The 18812-nt window shown below is 43.2% G+C and overlaps 2 protein-coding genes across 3 annotated transcripts; one reads left to right on the forward strand and one right to left on the reverse strand.

The window, feature by feature from the left end:
• The first annotated feature begins 1062 nt into the window (after positions 1–1062).
• si:ch211-168f7.5 (mucin-17) lies at positions 1063–10633 on the forward strand. The gene is made up of 4 exons (XM_061279775.1): positions 1063–1608; positions 6689–6908; positions 7287–7514; positions 7591–10633. The coding sequence occupies exons 1-4, from the start codon at positions 1363–1365 to the stop codon at positions 10035–10037; spliced, it is 3141 nt and encodes a 1046-aa protein (XP_061135759.1). The 5' UTR covers positions 1063–1362; the 3' UTR covers positions 10038–10633.
• On the reverse strand, positions 3874–13298 carry ttc9c (tetratricopeptide repeat domain 9C). Of its 2 annotated transcripts, XM_061279794.1 has the most exons (5): positions 13191–13298; positions 12035–12359; positions 11735–11917; positions 11076–11221; positions 3874–4154 (listed from the first exon to the last, which is right to left on the reverse strand). In XM_061279794.1, exons 2-4 carry the CDS (start codon positions 12354–12356, stop codon positions 11100–11102), a joined length of 627 nt encoding a protein of 208 aa, XP_061135778.1. In that variant the 5' UTR covers positions 12357–12359; positions 13191–13298; the 3' UTR covers positions 3874–4154; positions 11076–11099. The 2 variants fall into 2 exon arrangements, with proteins under 2 accessions (XP_061135778.1, XP_061135769.1); XM_061279785.1 differs by lacking the exon at positions 3874–4154 and having other exon boundaries at positions 10523–11221.
• Between the last annotated feature and the right edge of the window lie 5514 nt (positions 13299–18812).

The raw sequence follows: 18812 nt of genomic DNA on the forward strand, positions 1-18812 counted from the left end.
GCAAATGAGATCCTACAACTCATGACAAACCTCTCGGTAACATCTTTATCATTTGATTGTCCCAGCTTGTCAATAGGCAATCATTTAACAATCGCTTGTTATATGAAAATAGGCAAATGGCACTGTTTTATTCTAATAACATTTGTATAATTTTACATGACTCCAACTTGCTACTCCTGATAACTTCAACATAGAAGACTTTTGTTAAGATGAAATTGAATATAAGACAGATTTAATTTATATTAGAGGTAGCTATTTGTAATGTAGTAATTTCTTCAACTGAGGATGACAAAACTATCGCTTCTATTAAAGCGCAGCAGAGGTCAAAAGTCAAATTTCCATCATTTCACGGAGAGGTTCGCCATCTGCTGGTCAATGGATGCTACTTGTCAACGACATAAATACGTCAAGGATGAGCTGTTTGTGGACCAGAAAGAAATTGATAACTTGACTCTATCATTCAAAAAAATGAATGGATGTTGATGCGCTTTGGACACTCACGCACACATTCATAGCTATTTGGCCAAATAGCTGTCTTCAAGTGAGGATATACGGTTTGGAACATGAATGAACATGTACATGCAAATACTACATTGCATAATAATATCTTATATGTTCGGGAACACGGTGGACTATTAGCTATACATCTGCGTCAAAGTTGTGACCTTTGGGTTTTAAATCTCGCTTCCGACTTTCCTGTGAAGATAATTCATTCATTCATTCATCCATTCTTTCCTCAATATAGAAGAAATTGGATTTCAGGTCTTGGTTTGTGTGTGAACATGTTCACAATGGAAGTCCATGTCACTTCAAATCGAGTCCACTCGAAACGTCACCGAGAGACACAAAGGACCCTGGGAATCTAAAACAGACCCCTGTGATGAGGTCACCTGTTGAGTCACACTATCTCTATGGGAACTCTACAGGAATGCGAGTTTTTTGATGGACTAGTCTCTGAGTCTGCGCTCCAAGTTGGATGCCTCGTTTTTCCTTCCTCCCATGCGTCTATTCAAAAAACTTGCCAGCCAATAGCAACACGGCTAAGGCATGTTGGCCCCGCCCCTTTCTCCGCTGCTTCCCACGTTGAGCGTGTGTTGCATTGTCTCATTCGGAACTACTGCAGCCTGCTTGGCACCATGACGACACCCGCCCGTTATCCACGCAATTAAGTGACAACTGGTGGATCTGGTCACGGGCGATCTACTCGCTGAAATGCCCCACTATTGGCTTAAATGTGGGTTTATACTGCGTTGAATGACCCGGCTGCTATGTTGCAATCCCGGATGCGTTATCCGATAGGAGGACCGTCACCCTAGGATTCGTCGCCTATTGCTCGCCAACTGGCCAGCGGCTTGAACGAGGATGGCGGCCGGCCGCCGCGGCTGCGTCAACTCGCTATGGTCGGGCACCGAGCGCGTTCGCATCGGAGAGCGCCTCAAAGCGACGCTGGCCGGGGTCCTGGAGCTGGAGCTGCTCCGATGCAAACACCTCGACATGGTGGACGCCGCTCTGGGGGATCGAGTCAACGCGACCGAGCCGGAGCCGGTGGGTGGGAGCGAAGCGCACGACGATACCGGGCAGAACGCTGCGACACCCCGCGGGCAACAGGTCAGTCAATCCGCAATCCAACAACCATGTCAAGATTGTTTTAGATCTCCAAGTATGCATGCCGCATCTCAGTGGCATGAAGCGGTACCCCCTCCCCTCCCTCCCCTCCAAGTTGATTGACAAGAGCATTAAATGTCATCGAAGTGTGGCTGTGGCGATCAACACTGGGCTGGTGCAGCTTTTATTTCCAGTGAGAACGTTTGGAGCCGATGCGCCATTAGCTGTAAAGGTCACGTTGGCATGGTAGACATTTCATAAGGTACACCAACACTATAGTATATAATGATTTCAGTCTATATTATACGTCTTCCTTTGTAGTAATTGTACAAATATCACCAAAGTATAGTTATTAACACATGCGTTGGCATACAACTTCTCAATGTCATTCCCCCCGCATATTTAATTTACATTTAAATGCGTAGTTAGTTTGTTATGTCGATTCATTGTGTGTGTGTGATTTTCTTTCTTGTTAATATTTCACTTCCCTCACAGGATTAAAAATATCTTTCAAATGCTAGGAAAGGAAAAAGAAAATTCAGAGTGATGAGCATTTTTATCGGTGCACAGGCAAATTTTGAATCTGGTCGGTGTACCTTATGTTGTGGCCATTATACAGATCATATTATGATAAACCCGTTGGAGAATGTGGGTTGGCATATAATCAATCCAGATGGACACAATGTCCCTGCCTGGAGCTGTGCCCTGCAGTAATAGTGATATTGTACATTATTTGTGACCGTGAACTACATTTTCCTTCGGTCAAATTATCCTCAATGTTGTGTTACAGCACTCTTATAAACATGGCTGGTCTCTAAATTTCTCAACTGGACGGAAAGGTTATCTCTCAGAAGTTGAGCTGCACAACCCCACAATGCACTTCAGTGTCATCAAGTTTTCATTTGGTTTTGTTTCAGTAAAAATAGTGCAATAACTCGTCTGCGCCAAAGAAGGGGTGGAGAACTGTAGACCACATATACCCTGGGGAAAAACTCCAGACAACCTAATTAGAACAGAACATGCTCATAAAACCTTGAGAAGGCGGAAAGTACGAATGACTTGTATTAAAGCGGGGACGGAAATGAGAGGCATCTGAGCAAGGGCATGACGGTGGAAGTGCTGCCTTCCACACCGCCTACCCACGACCATCTCCGCCGTTGTCCCCCCCCCCACACACAACCATTCAGTGCTGCAATGCCCCGTCGAGAGGACGAGGCAGCATTTCTCATTCTCACCTCAGAAGGTAGCTGTCGCAGCGGGCCGGCAGTGTGACGCCTTACCCTCTGTGCTCGCCCACGTAAACAGCAATGAGGTCCAACATGTAGACGCGTGTAGATGGAACAACATTGAATTTAATGATCTCTTTACACATAGGTTCTTGCTCAAACACATTCGACTGCATGACTCAGTGCTTTGCAATTATATAACGACTTTTTTTTTTTTTCCCCCAAAGACGTGCTCACTGGCAACTTCATTAGAGACTGTCTCCAATATAAGAGTTTTATCAACAATTTTGCTTGACCAAAGAAAATAAGGCTCAGCTTTGTGATATTCTAGTGTGTCATACAGAGGCAAGATTCTGAAAAAAAAAATTGTAGTTTAGGTTTGAAATATATCTTTTGTGACACCAGTACCCCTAAGTTTGTGACTGTATGTAACAAACGGTCTTTTAAATATTACCAACATCTTAGTGGTTCCACACCACAGCTATCCATTGTCCAATTTGGGAATGATTTTGTATTAAAAAAAACCCAAAATCAATGTCCTCTCCACTTTTTTTTAGGACAAGCAATGAATTAGCCCTAATTACAAGAAACAAGTTCAGATTTATGATACACAAATTGTTTGGACATTGGTCTAAAAATAGCATTCAGATTAATATTGTGTTTTTAAAATATGAAGTCCGCTTGTTTTTCTTCAGCTCAGTGAGCTGTGATTTTGCCACTTGCGGTCACTTGAAAATGACATCAGAGTGCCTCAGGGCTAAGGTTGTGAACGTTACTTGAACAAACTCAGCAAACAGGTGAGTGGCCGATACCTCAGTCCTGAGGCACTGTGATGTCATTTTCAGTCGACAGCAAATGGCAAAATGAGTGGATTTCGATTTGAAATTCAACGTTTTCTCCTTACTAGTGCTAAAAAGTGAGCAATTTCATATCTTGCAAGCAGGCAGAGGCAAAGAAACGTTTCATTTGAATTGAATCTCTCATTCATGAAAAATAAATGTCTATAATAGGCTCCTTGAACCAAATGATACATGTTCTCAAATTTTGGGTTAAGTAAATACTTTATTGGAGAATATAGCATTTTGCTAAACATTAAAAAATTGTCATGTTGGCATGATTTATCTTTCAGATCAAGTCCCAGTCAGCTCAAGCGGCATGTCAGAGAAAGATGGATGCTCTACTGTGTGTGTGTGTGTGTGTGTGCGTGTGCGTGTTTGTGAGTCTAGAAAATGAGGTTAGTGTTAGGAAGCATCACCTTACACAGAGCCATTAGACTGGCTTGTGGATTGAGTAAGGCTTTGTCTCTGCTTGTTGCCTCAGGAGCTGAAACAACACACGCACACACACACAAAAAAAAGTAGCCCACTTGAGTGAAGGTTTTGCAGAGGCACAGCGTAGGCGTATGTTTAAAATTAATAATGCACGAACAATAAATAGCGCTCAACAAAACACATTCTACATTGTTTGGCTGCATGTCGTCTACTGATGTACGTGTCCTACCTCATTGTTCCAGAGGCGCTCTGGTGCTCACATGAGTGAATATCAGATTACATTGCTCACAACTGCCCCCCCCCCCCCCCCCATCCTCCTACACCCACATTTAACTCTCCTATGACTTGATCATGCACTGGCTGGGCCGTGTGCAACATTATATGCCATAATGTGCACTGCGGATGGACGGCAGACCCAGATTCATGCATGTAAACGATGCGTCACACGTTTGGACTCTTGAAATAGAATGAGAGTGAAAAGTGCAGTTTGAGTTTGTTGCTCACTGCTGGTGTGTGGGAGGAGAAGGGAGAACTTAAGAGTTGGAGCAGTGCTGAGTCGGGGGTAGCAGGCTGAGAGGATATTATGGGAGTGAGGGGGATTATTTGTCAAGGGGAGTTAAAGGAGAGTGAGCATGGTGGTAACGGGTGGTGGTCAGGTCCTTCTACCTTGCCCCAGCAACCAATTGCCCCCTCCCCCCAACCATCCCTTCCTTTAACCAGGCAATGAGTCACTTCAGTTTTTTTCACCACATTCCTCATCTGCAAGGTGACAGGTGGAGATGGACAGAAGTTCTTCCTCATATGCCTTTCTTTTTATCCTCTTCACGACCCCCACCTTCCTTCTGCTGCTTTGCTGCTCTGCTGCTCTGTCTTTGTTACGTCATCTGTCTTCTCCCATTATCTCCTCAAGCCCCCTGCCACCCACCCTTCTCGTTTCCTGTCATCGCAGCAGTGAGTCACTACCTGTATTGTTTTCTTGATCAGGAGAGCTCACAGGCTTTCTCTTGCCTCATGCAGAGACTGGCCGCACGGCTTGGAGGTGGGTTGGGGGATTTGGAGAATAATTGAACAGAGGTGGCTGAGTGGGTGGGGTAGGGATGGTTGTTGGGGGTTACTCCATTCCATGCCTTTGCTAATCTAGCAAATGGAAGCACTATGCTGACTTGAGTGATTGTCAGTCCTGTTGTATGGGGACGGGGCCTCGTTTACAAAATGTGCATTCCAGGAGGAGTGATGTCATTGGGGGGGCTGAAAATGATGTCATACACTCCCGTCCAACACCTCTGGAGGTCGCACTGTTGTTGTTCCTTGTTTTTGTTGTATGATGAAGACATTTAGGTTTCAGATCCAGAAAGGAGTATCAGACAAAAAGTTTAGAAGTCGTGCTCTTATTTCATGCTATTTACCTCCAGATGTGTTCAACAATGCACCAAGCACCTTCGCATCAATTCATATAATGTTGTTCCAAAACTTTTGTGGGTCATCTATCGCTCTACTTCCTTGGAAAATCCGATCTAGTCAAGATCATCTGTGAGAAATGTCATCACGCATCAAGACAATGACCAAAACACGCTGCCAACACATCAAAAGACTTCATCAGGCGGAAAAGTAGAAGGCTGAGAAAAACACTGGACATTAGCTCAATAGAGCATGCATTATAACTCCTGAAGAGGAGACTGAAAGGAGAAAAGAAGAACTCAGAGACTGCAGTAAAGGTCTGCATTGAATGCTTTAACAGTCTGGTGTAGTGAATGGCTTGATGCAGTTATTGCAAGTAAAGCGTTATGCCATCAAAAATGAAATATGGCATTTTTTTACTTAATTTAAACAAGTCAGGCCAGAGCACCAAGCCACCCACATTTCAAGTGAGCAAAATCTTAGAACAGACATTATTAACACATCTATATATAAATAGCATGAAATAAAAGCTGGAATTTGTCTGATACTGCGGTATTTTCCGCACTATAAGGCGCACCTAAAAACCTCCAATTTTCTCAAAAGCCGACAGTGTGCCTTATAATCCGGTGCACCTTATATATGGACCAATATGGATTCGTGGAGGAGGACTAACTTATTAAAGTAAGCTGTACGTGTTTATTTTGTGTGTTGTGTGATATTAACGTTTGAGCAACGTTGAGTTATTGATATATTGTTATTGCTTTCACTATTTTGAGTGTTACTACATTGTGATTGCATTAACGTTTGAGCAACGTTGAGTTATTTATTCTATGCACCTTATAATCCTGTGCGCCTTATATATGGACAAAGTTTTAAAATGGGCCATTCATTGAAGGCGCGCCTTATAATCCTTATAGTGCGGAAAATACGGTACTCTTCTGATCTGAAAGCCAAAAGTATTAAGTATACAACGAAATTAAGAAATTGAAGGGGACTGGTCATCTTTCTTTAATTATGTCTAACTTTTCACGTTCACCTCATGTTGGGGTGGGGCAAGCCAATCATACTTTCCAAGCCTAAATAAGAAATGGTAGGAGTCTTACAACCTAGAAAAACGACTGTTTGTCTGTGACGACTTTTGATAGAAATCGCTCAGCCCGCACCTATCTTGTGCTGTTTTTATTTCAGGCGCCCTCCCCCTCAGACACAATGGGCCTGTCAAGTCAGAGTAACCCAGACAACTCCTGTCGTAACTCTGGCGACGGGACGGTACATTCTTCAGTGGGCGGGGGGAATAACTCCCGCTGGTCCACTCTGTCCTGGGACGCCCCCTCTGACCTGCTGTCACCACCCACGCCCGACCCCTGTGGTGCCGTCCACCTGGACAGTGATTCCAGACCGAGCTCAGGTAAAAAGACGTACCAATAGAAGTGTCTGAACGTCTTGAGCAAGGCGTCTTTGTAAAGATTAACCCGCCTTTTTTCTACTTTGTTTACTTGCACTTTGTGTGACTTAGCCCTGACTCACTCGACGTTTTAGGCTTTCCTGGCAAACACATTGTACTCGCTGCCATCCAAGTCATACATTCCTCTCACAATTTGCATTTATTCACAACTCTTTTGAGTGCTTCGGAATCTCTAGGTTTAAAGATACTCTCACACTTGTTTGAATTCTGTGGTGTCCAGTATGTTGAATCGTAACTAGACGCATTCCCACGTTGTCATTTTTGACCTATCCATCACCGACATGCACATACATACATGTCCTGATGTTTTTTTTCTTCAAGGTTTCTATTCAGTGAGTGGGAGCTCACTGTCAGACTCATGCTACTCAGTGTCCAGTGATGCTGCCCAGGGAGGACTGATACAGGCAAACAGACCCACAAAGGTTTGGGAACAGATCCCTGGTTCAGCGGGCAACACTGACATCTTATGGTCAGATTGTGCAGTGCAACCATCAGGACCGCATGATAGACGCAAGGATTCAGAGCCAACCCAGGAGCAGTCAGTGTCAAGTGAGATGAAGATTGTGGAAAATAAAATGTATTTGACAGTTACTGCAATAAAATGTCCTTCTGTCCTGTTTTGCAGCCGTCTCAAGTGAGCCTGAAGTGTGTGGTCTCAGCTTTCTGTCAGACCTCTGCCCAGGCCTCGACAACTCATCGACCTGTTCTCTTCTAAAGTTTGGCCGTGTCTCTCCATCTCCCATCTACTCCCATGCCCAACGACCACAGTTGGACCCGTGCTACTGCGAAGACCTCATATCCCGTCGGACAAAAGAGGTGTACCCCTATCCCAGCCCGCTGCACGCTGTTGCCCTCCAGAGTCCCCTTTTTACCTCTCAGACACAAGCGCGGGCTCCTTCTCCAAATTCGGAAGGAAACCAAGCAGACGAGCAAACAGAATCCATCGGTGGTGTCAGTCCACCTCTCCGACGACAGAATGCCTCGAACCCAGTGTCTTTGACGCAGCTGGAGCAGTACATCTCTCGGCTAGCTCATCAATACCACCGTCGGATGAACCTCTCCATCCCTGATCTTGCACACTGTCCGCTCACACACAGAGGCCTTAGCACGCCTGGTAAAAGTCACGGTTCCACTCAGTCCCTGTCTGCCTTTGAAAGCCGCAGTACACCTTCCACGCTGACAGGGGGCAGTGCAACACCGTGCAAATCGCTACTGGGTAATTCAGCCAGGGTGAGTCTTAGCGCCACTGGGAAAAAAGCCACGAGGAACTCTATCAATCTGGGTAGCCTTCCCTCTGCGACCACAGAGGATTTGAGCATCAACTTGCATCTCAACCTAAACTTGAACCTTACTCCTGGTTTAAACTCTAACAGGGAGATTGTTGAAAGAACCCAAAATGTCAATCTGGGGGTTGACTCCGCGGGTTCCGCTGCTTCAGTGCCGTCACAACCCTCTTCAACGCCTGGCCCGGCGGTTCGAGCACGGCCCCGAATTTCCACCTGTCCTACTTCCCTCAACCACCGCAGCTCCCTGGAGCTCACTTCGGGTCCTGCAGCCGCTTCTGCATTTGGATCAGCAGCCTTCTCTCGCTCATTGGACTGGAGTGCAGGACAGCCACCTGAAGCCGGAACCTCAGTGTTTGGATCAGCGGCGGGGTCCCAGCGCAGCAGCTTGATACAGGAGTCCAGCTCCAGTCTCAAACTGATTGAGGACTCTCCCATGGTGGGGGAAATCTCTCGCATCTCTGGCTTGTCCAGGGCCGTCGTGGTTGGGCTGATGGAGCAAGGTGTGGAATTGGACATTGACTGCTTCCAGGCAGAAGCAGCCAGTGAGTTGAAAAAACATAAAGGTCTCCCGACAGCCCATAAACAACAAGCACATGATGTCATAAGACGGACCGACCTGACCCCTCAAAGACCAATCCAGTTGTCTCTCAGCATCACCCATTCGCCGCAGTCCCAGTCTAGTGTTACTCCTCCCCTCTCACACTCCAACAGCCCAGTCCACCCTTATCTGTCCAGTCATGCTACTTCTCCAGTCTATTCTTCACAGTGCCAGTACCAACAGATCCCTTCCCAGTCAGACCTGCCCTCCTCCACAGCCTCTTCTCCTCCTTCCTCCCGCCCCACGCAAAGAGCCCACTCTCCTCCACATCCTCTCCAACCCTCCCCGATGGGAGCTACCCCGCTCTCAGTGTTCCGGAGGGACACCCCTTTTCAGTGTTCGCTGCCCCGTGCCACCACCGGCACATCTCCTGTGGACTTTGGTGGCATTCATCCTAGGAGTGGGTCCCTCCGACACAGCGGGGGCTGGAATAGGGTGGAGGGCGACGGGCTTTACAGAGGCAAGCATGCATCTCACAAGCTGATAAGGGCAGCGACTGTTAGCAACTATGCCAAGAAGGAAGACTCTGGCTCTGTTTGGCGTGAGGATGAGAAGACACAATCACGCAGCAAGACCTCCAACAAACTGAGCAGAGCCTTTGAGCGGCGCCTCTGGGGAAAGGACACTCAGAGCGAGAGGGAGGAGATGGATAGGGCGGAGTACGGCTACGGATGGACAAGGAACGCAGATGGCAAACAGAGAGCGTCCAGCGCTCATGACAAGTGGTCAAAGGTAGAAAGCTCACCTATTTTCTCTAAAACGAGAGGAAAGGAGGGTGGAGAGAAGCGAAGCTCCAGTGTGAGAAGCTCCCGGAGGGCTCTGTTCAGGAGTGAGTCTCAGGGCTTGCTGGTGCCTTGCAACCAGAATGAGCCCACAAGACAGTCAAACTGGGTTTCCTCATTCGATGTGGGGCAAAGTGCCATGTGTGCAGGCAGGGACAAAGGTGCCAGACTGCTGAATGCAGCGGAGAACAAGCACCTCTCATCCACAGCTAGCCTCTTTAACCTCTCCTGCTCCCAGAGCTTTGAGAGCAGCTGTCACTCATTCAGTCCTCTTTCTTCTCCCTCTTTTTCTCCTTCCCCACCACCCAGACATCCCCTCCAACGTTCTCGATCCCTGAGGGACTTGGGCAGGCGTGTTTTTGGCTCTATGAGATCCTTAAGCCTCAAACAGAAACCATCTAAGTGATTTTTCAGCTGCTTGGTGTGTTAATATTGCAACATTTCAAAAAAAGTATTGCTTTTGGACAGGAGATATGGAAACCATGTATTCTCAACAACCCACACATTAGCTGCTGAGTTCATCTCAGGCACCTTGATCTATAAAATGTATTACTTGCAAAGGGTCTTTCAGCGTGAACACACTGCATCGTCTACAGATTAAAATCACAGTAGTCTATCAGCATCTGACGATGCAAAGACCCATATAAACATCTTGTGTTTTTCTGTGAAGTATTGTAGAGAACTTATCTGGGTAAAAGTAGCTAGTTATAGTAAATAAGACAGTGACCATACTCATATCATCAGCGACTTGAATGATGTAGTAACTAAAGAATGAATATATTCATATACACGCTTCTGCATGCTGCTCTGTGACAAGTTCTTGTGAAAATGATATTCTTTTTTTTACTATTGGCAATCCTGCCTCTGAAGTACAATCATACTGGCCAAATGTTGACCAAAATCAAACTTGTTTATTTTGAATGTGCTCAGGATTTTGAAAGAATTGTTGCTTGTGACTAAGTGCAACTTTCAATGAATAAAATAAACGTCAAATTAAACAAACAGTGTGTCATGTGTCATACAAACCCATACACCAGCCAGGTTCAAATTGGGTTGATAAGTCCAATAGAGTTTATGAAACAGAACAATCTGGATGAAAATGCACAGTTGACATTCACCTTCAGATTCAGATCTGTTTGATCTTTTGGGTTCAAGAAGCATTCTCCTTGTTGCTAGAGAACACCATATCTTGTCTCAATTCTTCGTATGAAACATTTTTTTGTTTAAAATCAACTTACAAGTCAAACATTTGGACACTTTTTCCTCTGAGAATGTCCAAAGTCTTGACTGGCAGTGTCCAATTACTGCTGTACCTCAAAAATAAGACATCATTGGTTCAGGCTTTCATTTCAGAACATTCTTGAGTTGGTCTGCCATCCACTCAGCTCAAACAAAGTCTCTGGTTTTGGCTGAGGCATCATTAGGAGACAGTGTAATAAACTACCTCTCTTGATGCATCCGTCTGGTTCTATTTTCCAGGGCAACTCTTTGTGCTGGAGGTAAACATGCCTCGGCACATGGCTTTCTCCCGGACTAACTCATGGCTCAGCTTCTCTTCGACCCTCTGCAGGTACTTCCTGACGTTGACATCTGATAGAAAAAGATCCAACAAAAGAAATCAACAATTCATACGTTGAAGACCTTTGCAAATGAAGAAAGACATTTCTCGTCATTTTACTGTTATCAATTTAACAGTGACATCTGTACCGTTTGGAATGCCCTCAACCTGATAAACTGCAGAAGACGTAGGCCGCATCCACACTCAGAGTGGCCCCTCAATTGATTAACGAATATTACCTATGCTTTCACTACTCTGGTGTGTCCCAGTAGGGATAGAGGCTCTCGAGGATTGGATTTGGGCACCACCGTTCTCCCTTTCTAGTTCAATATTGGACCTTTTTATACATGCAATTGAACATGAAATATATTAGGACACGATGTACATTGGTGCAGTTAAAAAAACACACACACACACAAGCATATATTTTGCCCATATTAAGAATGTCATTTCTGTGCTACATCCAGTTAAGAAGTGTGTGGTCTTTTTGTTTTAGCCCCTTTCATTATTTAAGTTGCACATCCCTGCATTAAAAATCAATTTACCGTTAGGCTGCAGCATGCAGGCCTGCGTCAAGTACTGCTTGGCTTTCTGTGCATCTCCAAGCTCAAGTGTGGCCACGCCGGCCCTGTACAGTGCTTTGGCATCAGCTGGCCGCTGCGCCAACACCTTCATGCTGTACTCGTGGACACGAGCATAGTCCACACTCTCTTTCTGCAGCAAACAGGCTGAAAAAGAAAAATAGTCTATGTCCAGACACTATCACATATCTGGTTGCGATCAAACTGCACTAGGAGTGTGTTGTTAACAATATCGCCAGTTACACTTGTCATGTTTGAATATACCAGCTAAATTGTTGAAGCAGTCCACTTGGGTGTTTCTCAAGAATGTTTCTTGTTCAGATGTGAGCGCTGGCCTCTCAGGTCCAAATCCTTTTAAAGTCAACGGCATTTCAGAGTCGAGGCTTCGAAGGATCAAAAGGGCACGGTGATAACGGCCAACAGCGGCGCGAATGCTTTTTTCCTGATAGAAAGCGTTCCCTTCCGTCTTCATTTGCCCCGCTTCTTCCAACAAAGACCAGACTGGCGTTACAGCAGCTGAAGCAGCTCCTGCCATCGCAGGCCTCTCCTCTCCTCCGTTAGCCTGCATTTTTGGAGTGGAGCTCATATGCTGAAATGAAAGAGCACGGGCGGTGTCATTTTACGGAGGAAAAACACAATTTCTATAGTATTAGTGTCAACAAAACAAGCGTGATGAGTGATTCAAGCCTAATGTTGACAATGAATACAGATACATATTAAATGTAAAAATAAATATGATTTTCCTCGATATTATTATCATCGAGAGACTTTAGTACTCATGAGTTGTGCATGATCAGCATAGGTACACCCTCTTTCAAAAGTAACCTTACAACTATATTAAGTTCAACGTTTAATTTCGTGTGTTCACATTGACAAATGCCATTTGCAATCAATGTCTCGCATTTGTGCGTGCATTCTAGAGTGTAGTATGAAAAGGAAAAAGGAAACTCTAGGGTTTCAATTAAATCTGGTCATTTGTGTAGAGCACTGTATAGCTAGCACAAGGCCTCGTCAAATGTGTGTCTAATAATTTGGCTCCATCAAATTGTTGCTTGAGAGTCAAATAGCTCTCGGTCTTATTACAGGACAGTGCTGTTGTACTACAACACCGCAAACAAGCAACCACAATAATAAATATTGTTAAACAGCAAGGTCGACAAACCTGAACATTACCCTATGCTTAAATGAGTATTTGACGAGCTGTTGAACATCATTATAGCTTCATAAAGGAGCTCGGGGTAAATCATAAGTAAAATACACGGTTAGCACAAACGCTGCTTGTGTATATGACGTTACAGCTAAGCTAACCATGCACGTCCGCGGACATATTTCCTAACATAAACACACAAATACTCTCAAGATGTTTGTACGTGTAAGAGCTTTAGATGGTCGTGTTTCAAGTCGGCACGAAAAGGCTCACCTTAAATGAAAAGCGAGCTGACAGCTACTTTGAGAAGCTATCAGAAACATGTATGCATTCTTCTTTGTTTTGTCATCACTCGCTCACCTTAGGTCTGATAGGCGTTAGTGCCACCTAGAGGCTACAGGTGGATTTACCTATTTTCTTACTGCCAATTAAAGGCCATTGTGGAATTGCCTGTCTGTTTAAAAATCATACAAAATGTAAAATATACAGCCACAATCACTCGGTACTTCAAAAGAAATCACACACCAGTGTGCAAAAAAGACGGCTAAGAGTAGCAGTACTGATTTGACTATTTTCCTTTAAGTAAAAGTGAAATGAAAAGGAGACTAAGCAAAAATTATTATTATTTTTATAATACCCCCTTCACAGCAGTAAGGGCAATTGTGAAGTGTTAAGTATGCACTGAAATGTCGAGTTCAATATCGTTTTATTAAAAAAATCAACAACAAAACGTTTTGACTATAAATGTAATACACAAAAATACAGTTATTACCAAATAAATCACCAAGTAAAAATTATTCGATCATTTTTTTACAATACCCACATCACAGCAGTAAGAGCAAGTGTGAAGGGTTAAATATAGGTCCATTCACTGACATATTGAGTTCAATATTGTTTCATTCAAAAATTGAAAACAAAATGTTTTGTGGCAACTTTTGTTTATGAATGTGAATGTAATACACAAAAAGACATTTATCACCAAATCGTTATTTCAACAATTCTTCATTTTCTCTCTATGGTGCTGAAAAAGACCATGTAAATGGTGGCACATGATCTTTCACTTGTATTGCACTTTTCCATCTTTTAAGGCCTTCAAAACGCTTCACCCTGACTTGACCCTGACCATGACACAGCGTCAGGAGCAACTAGGGGTTCAGTATCTTGCTCAAGGACACTTTGACATGGCCTCAATGACCAGGGATCAAACTCCTCTGGGCTGTAAGATAACCACTTTTTCACTGAGCCAGTAATCAATTAAGAGTGACTGCTAAAATAAAACTATACACAAAATGTGATCATTTGGTTTTTGCAGTTTTGCCATACTTCCACTGGGTGTCACAGCGACCCAGAAAATTTTCCATCATTTCACTACTGACACGTAACCTTTTATGAAATATAATTATAATAATTATTATTATTATGATGATAAATACAATCTTTACCATAATAATTAAATAAACTCAAGGGGAAAAACAATACATAAAAGTCATGAGCCAGTCATGCATTACAAAGCAAACCAGCATTTACCTTTATCTGTTTATCTGAGAATGTTTGATAAGCAGTCAACCCCTACTTCTATGAATTTGCCATTTTGCTGTGCAATACTGAGTGTGGCCATTGTCTTTTTAGGCGAAAACCAAAACAGTCATGCCTATTATGTTTAAAAAAAATTAAAAGTACTTTTGGCTTTATCTCCCTTGTCCTGTCCTATTCCGTTCAATTCGGCAAAAGTGAAATTCAACACAACATCTCTCTGCACACTGAAGATAAGACAAGTAGCCTACACACTTCACATCGCCACAGACAAACTAATCGAATGGATCACTCTCTCACAAGAGGTCCTACAATCTGGGGTATGATGAAAAGAAAATGGTGATGGAGTCAGGTTGTGGCTTCACACACCATGAAAACGTCAGTGATGCAGCAAGTGAGTGCTTTTATCTGGTCTTCAAAGCTTACACCAGGTGTCTCTACATGCTCCATATGAGCCATCTTCTGTCCTGCATATGTTTGCACTGTCAACTTATCAACATAGCTATTTATTTTGTTCCTTTTGAAGGTAAGTATAAATTGTTAATAGTCAGATATGCTTCATCATTGACGCAACATTTTCTGTAGTCGTTTACACTCAGTAAAATGTTTTTCACTGATTTGGTGAGTTGTTCACTGATTTGATGTGGAACACGCATGGTCTTGCACACACAAATACAGCAGATCCCCAATGGCACCTCCAGCAGTTTCTGTCTTTTGTTGAGTTCTTTCAAGTGCTTTCTAAGGGACGTCTCTCGTAAATGTGGTTGGCCAGACATGACCCGTCGAAACAGAAAGACACAAAATGAAAGACACAAAATGCTTTGAGGTCACAGTCTAAACCTGGCTTGCTTGCTTGTTTATTTATTTATTTGAAATTCTATTTGAAAATCTCAAACACAGTTAGCAGCCAAGAAGGAAAGCATGTCACAAGACAAACAGGCATTGATTTCTTCAATGGGTTGAAACACAAAATACTTTTTTTTTTTATTCTGCTGCGCTTTCTTTTTCAGTCCTCCTCAGCTCTCCAAGCAGTCATCAGGGGGAAAACTACTCACTCTGGAGTCTCGCATTTTGTACACTTCATGGCATTTTAACAATTGCTGTACTGTACATAACATCCTCTGCTTCCCAACTGTTTGTTGAAAAAATCCTTTTAAAGTATTTGGGGTTTTTGAAGGGCAGATAAAGTTTACAAGTCATCTTAAAATGGCCCCATCTATGGTAATTCCACCAGCTGACCTGTACAGTGTGTACATATTTGGGGGGCTGAAGCATTAGGGGAGTGCTAGGACCCCATCCTCCTGCCCACCTGAGTCTCCTTGAAAAATACAAAATGTAATTGATAAAAATAAAATGAAATACATTAGAACTCGGGATCTCGACCGCCTTGATATATATTGACATACCACAAGATTACGGGGCTTCACGCTGAAGAGTTGAGTTCACGCAATTACAAGCATGTATAAAGAGATCAACTGTATGTTATATTCAAGAAATGTCAAATTGCTTTGGTCGAATTCCTGAGTTCTACTTTATAGCAAAAAGGTGCCTCAGAACGTATGTATCTGTTTTAGAGAAGCAGGATGAATTCTGTACAGTTACTGCTGTGTACATTTGATTCTTAATGTCTGGCTTCTCAAACCATAATGTAGTTTTTTGTTTGGGCAGACAGATCATCTCCAATAGACTGTCATTAAAAGCGTGACATGCAAAATACACATATTGAACATGGTTGGGCACTGAATTCCATCGCCCATAGTCGTGTTTAAACAGTTACCGTTAAAGGCAATGTCGCTTCTTATAAGGGGCCAGCTTTGACCAATTGGACCAATTTAAATTTCTCATTCCTTCAATGGCAACTTGTCCCATCAAATATGGTCACCGGGTTTGTGTATGTGTGTGTGTGTGTGTGTGTGTGTGCACAGTGTGTCTGTATCTGTGTATTAGCAAATTCAACTGGTCAACTAATTGAATCTGTAAAACTATAATGGCTACTCACTGTTAGGTGAGGCTTTGACCATTGTGAATGTTTGTCCTGATTTATTCCCTTTATGGCTCCTGAAAAGTGAAGTAGCTTCCACCCAGTCGAAGAAATAATTAGGCTGTTCCACACATTGACTAGAGAATAAATTCCACAAATGTGCTGACCTTTGTGATTGTAGTTGGAGTAAATATGAGCAAGAAGAGCAGTGTTAAAGCTTCCTATATGTAGATAGTCATCACAGTTTTTTTTTTGTTCTCAAAAACAGGAATTTTGCAATGTTAACCTTTTCCCCAAATTCAGTATTGGCCAACAGATGCTAATCAAGGTTCTTGTGAAACATATTTAATTATTCAGAAGCTTCAATATGCTTTGTGGCTCCATATTGATTCATTTAAAAACAAGTCGGCTACGCAGGGGAGCAGACTTCCAGATGGGACAATTAAAGAGGATTAACATTGTGCTCAGAATAAGCAGTCATGTCCACTTCCGCTCTCCTCCTCCTCCAGTCCCCATCGATGTTTGTGCAAAGAGGTTATAAGGGGCTAGTGAAGGATGTGTATTTGTTTCACTTACTATTTTGTAGCCTCAACTCTCGTCGTAGTTGACTGAAATGTCATCGTGTGATTTTTTGGGGGATAAATGATGCAGTCAACCAGTTCTGTTGAGGGTTGAGAGCAGTGGAGAGGTGGCTGGGATTGGCAGTGGGTACTTGTGCTTGTACAACGGACTAGTGCTTCAGCAAAATAGAACAGCAAAAAAAACAAGAACACGTAAGATCATGATAAATAAATGTGTGTAGAATAATAGATCATCTTTTTCTTAATTAACATATTTTGTGTTCCAAAGAAACAGACATGACAGGATAGTTAATGTTGTTTATAATCTTCTACAAGAATTATCCAATTACAATCCAATTGGTACGTTGTTCATCCTGATGAACTGAATTTACCATTTGAATCATGGGTTGATTTGTTATTGTGTTGTTGACATAGAGAGAGACGGGCTCTGTTCAGAATTATTCACTCTTTTGCTACTCACTAAATCCTTTTTCTATAGCTGCACAATTCATCATGGGATTTACTGACGATTGGTTGTCTGCATTGTGGGATACACTGAGAAAAATACACAAGGGATAGCGTCATCACTGCACATTTAAATAGCACTGCAAAAATGGCAAAATCACTATAATGGGCTCTAAATACTGGCTAGGCAGTGAACAAAGCCAAAGACTTTGTGTTGGAAGGCACCATGTCACAGCTGAATGTATTGAAGCATCCATTCGGATAGTGATGATGAACATACGAGACGTTCTTCCATCGACCTCTGAATTTCTGTGCGCTGAATCCACTGGGAGACATAAGATGTTTCCTGCTGGAGTCGTATTACATTCTTCCTTGCTGTGTGTGGCCCAACACAGATCACAGTAGCTACGTGGCTTAGTTTACAACTCCATTTACTGCAATGTCATTGCCAAATGACTGCATTGGGCTATTGTTGTATTTCAGTGACATTACGGTAGATAACGCACAATTGGTATGAGACATGTGACCTCAATGCTCATTTCACGTAAGTGCAGGTAGGGTTAATTCAATGTGTAATCAAAGCGTACTCAAGTCAGTTGGGTATTTCTATATCAATTATGGCAGATATGTCTGGAACATAACCCCAACAATGGAGGAGCGCTTACTGTATTTTACGTAAACACATTTAAGCAGACAAATAAAAAATATAGATAAAATATAGATAAAATATAGAGACACTGATTTCCAACATGCTGCTACCTCAGAGGACCGATACCTTGAACCATTCAATTTGTTCTCACTGACAGATAAACCATTCAATTTGCTCTCACTGACTGATGGACCTCAAAAAGTTTTTTCCACATTAAATATCCATGCAACTCCTTTGGCTTGGAATGCTTCAGCCTGAGGTTTAACACTCACATAAACAGAAAAGAGTATGTGATCAAATATTATGGTTCACTGGATATGTCCATTTCATGTGCAGCGGTTTGTGAATGGGCCCATCCCAAATTTCCTGAGGGCTTATTGACCATGCCTCCTTCTCTGCTCTTGTTTGACATGTATCCTCTCCGTAATAGACCAAAATGTGTTGGCTGTCTGCTCTGCTCCAATGAAAGTGAAACAGCGGCACAAATGCCCGGCTGGATGCAGCACCATCTTCCCGCAACAATGAATGTTTGAGGTGTTTCTATTCCTGGCCCATCTGGGGACGCCGCTTCCTCCCGCCCTTCACGTTATCCGGACCCTCCTCTCTTATCATGTCTTTCCCTCTGCTCATCCGTATACCTGCCATGATTCGTGGTTTCAAATATTATTTGGCCTCAACTGAAGAGAACTTGCAAGTCATAAAAGCAA

Source organism: Syngnathus typhle, linkage group LG1, assembly GCF_033458585.1.
Source record: "Syngnathus typhle isolate RoL2023-S1 ecotype Sweden linkage group LG1, RoL_Styp_1.0, whole genome shotgun sequence".
Taxonomy (NCBI): Eukaryota; Metazoa; Chordata; class Actinopteri; order Syngnathiformes; family Syngnathidae; genus Syngnathus; species Syngnathus typhle.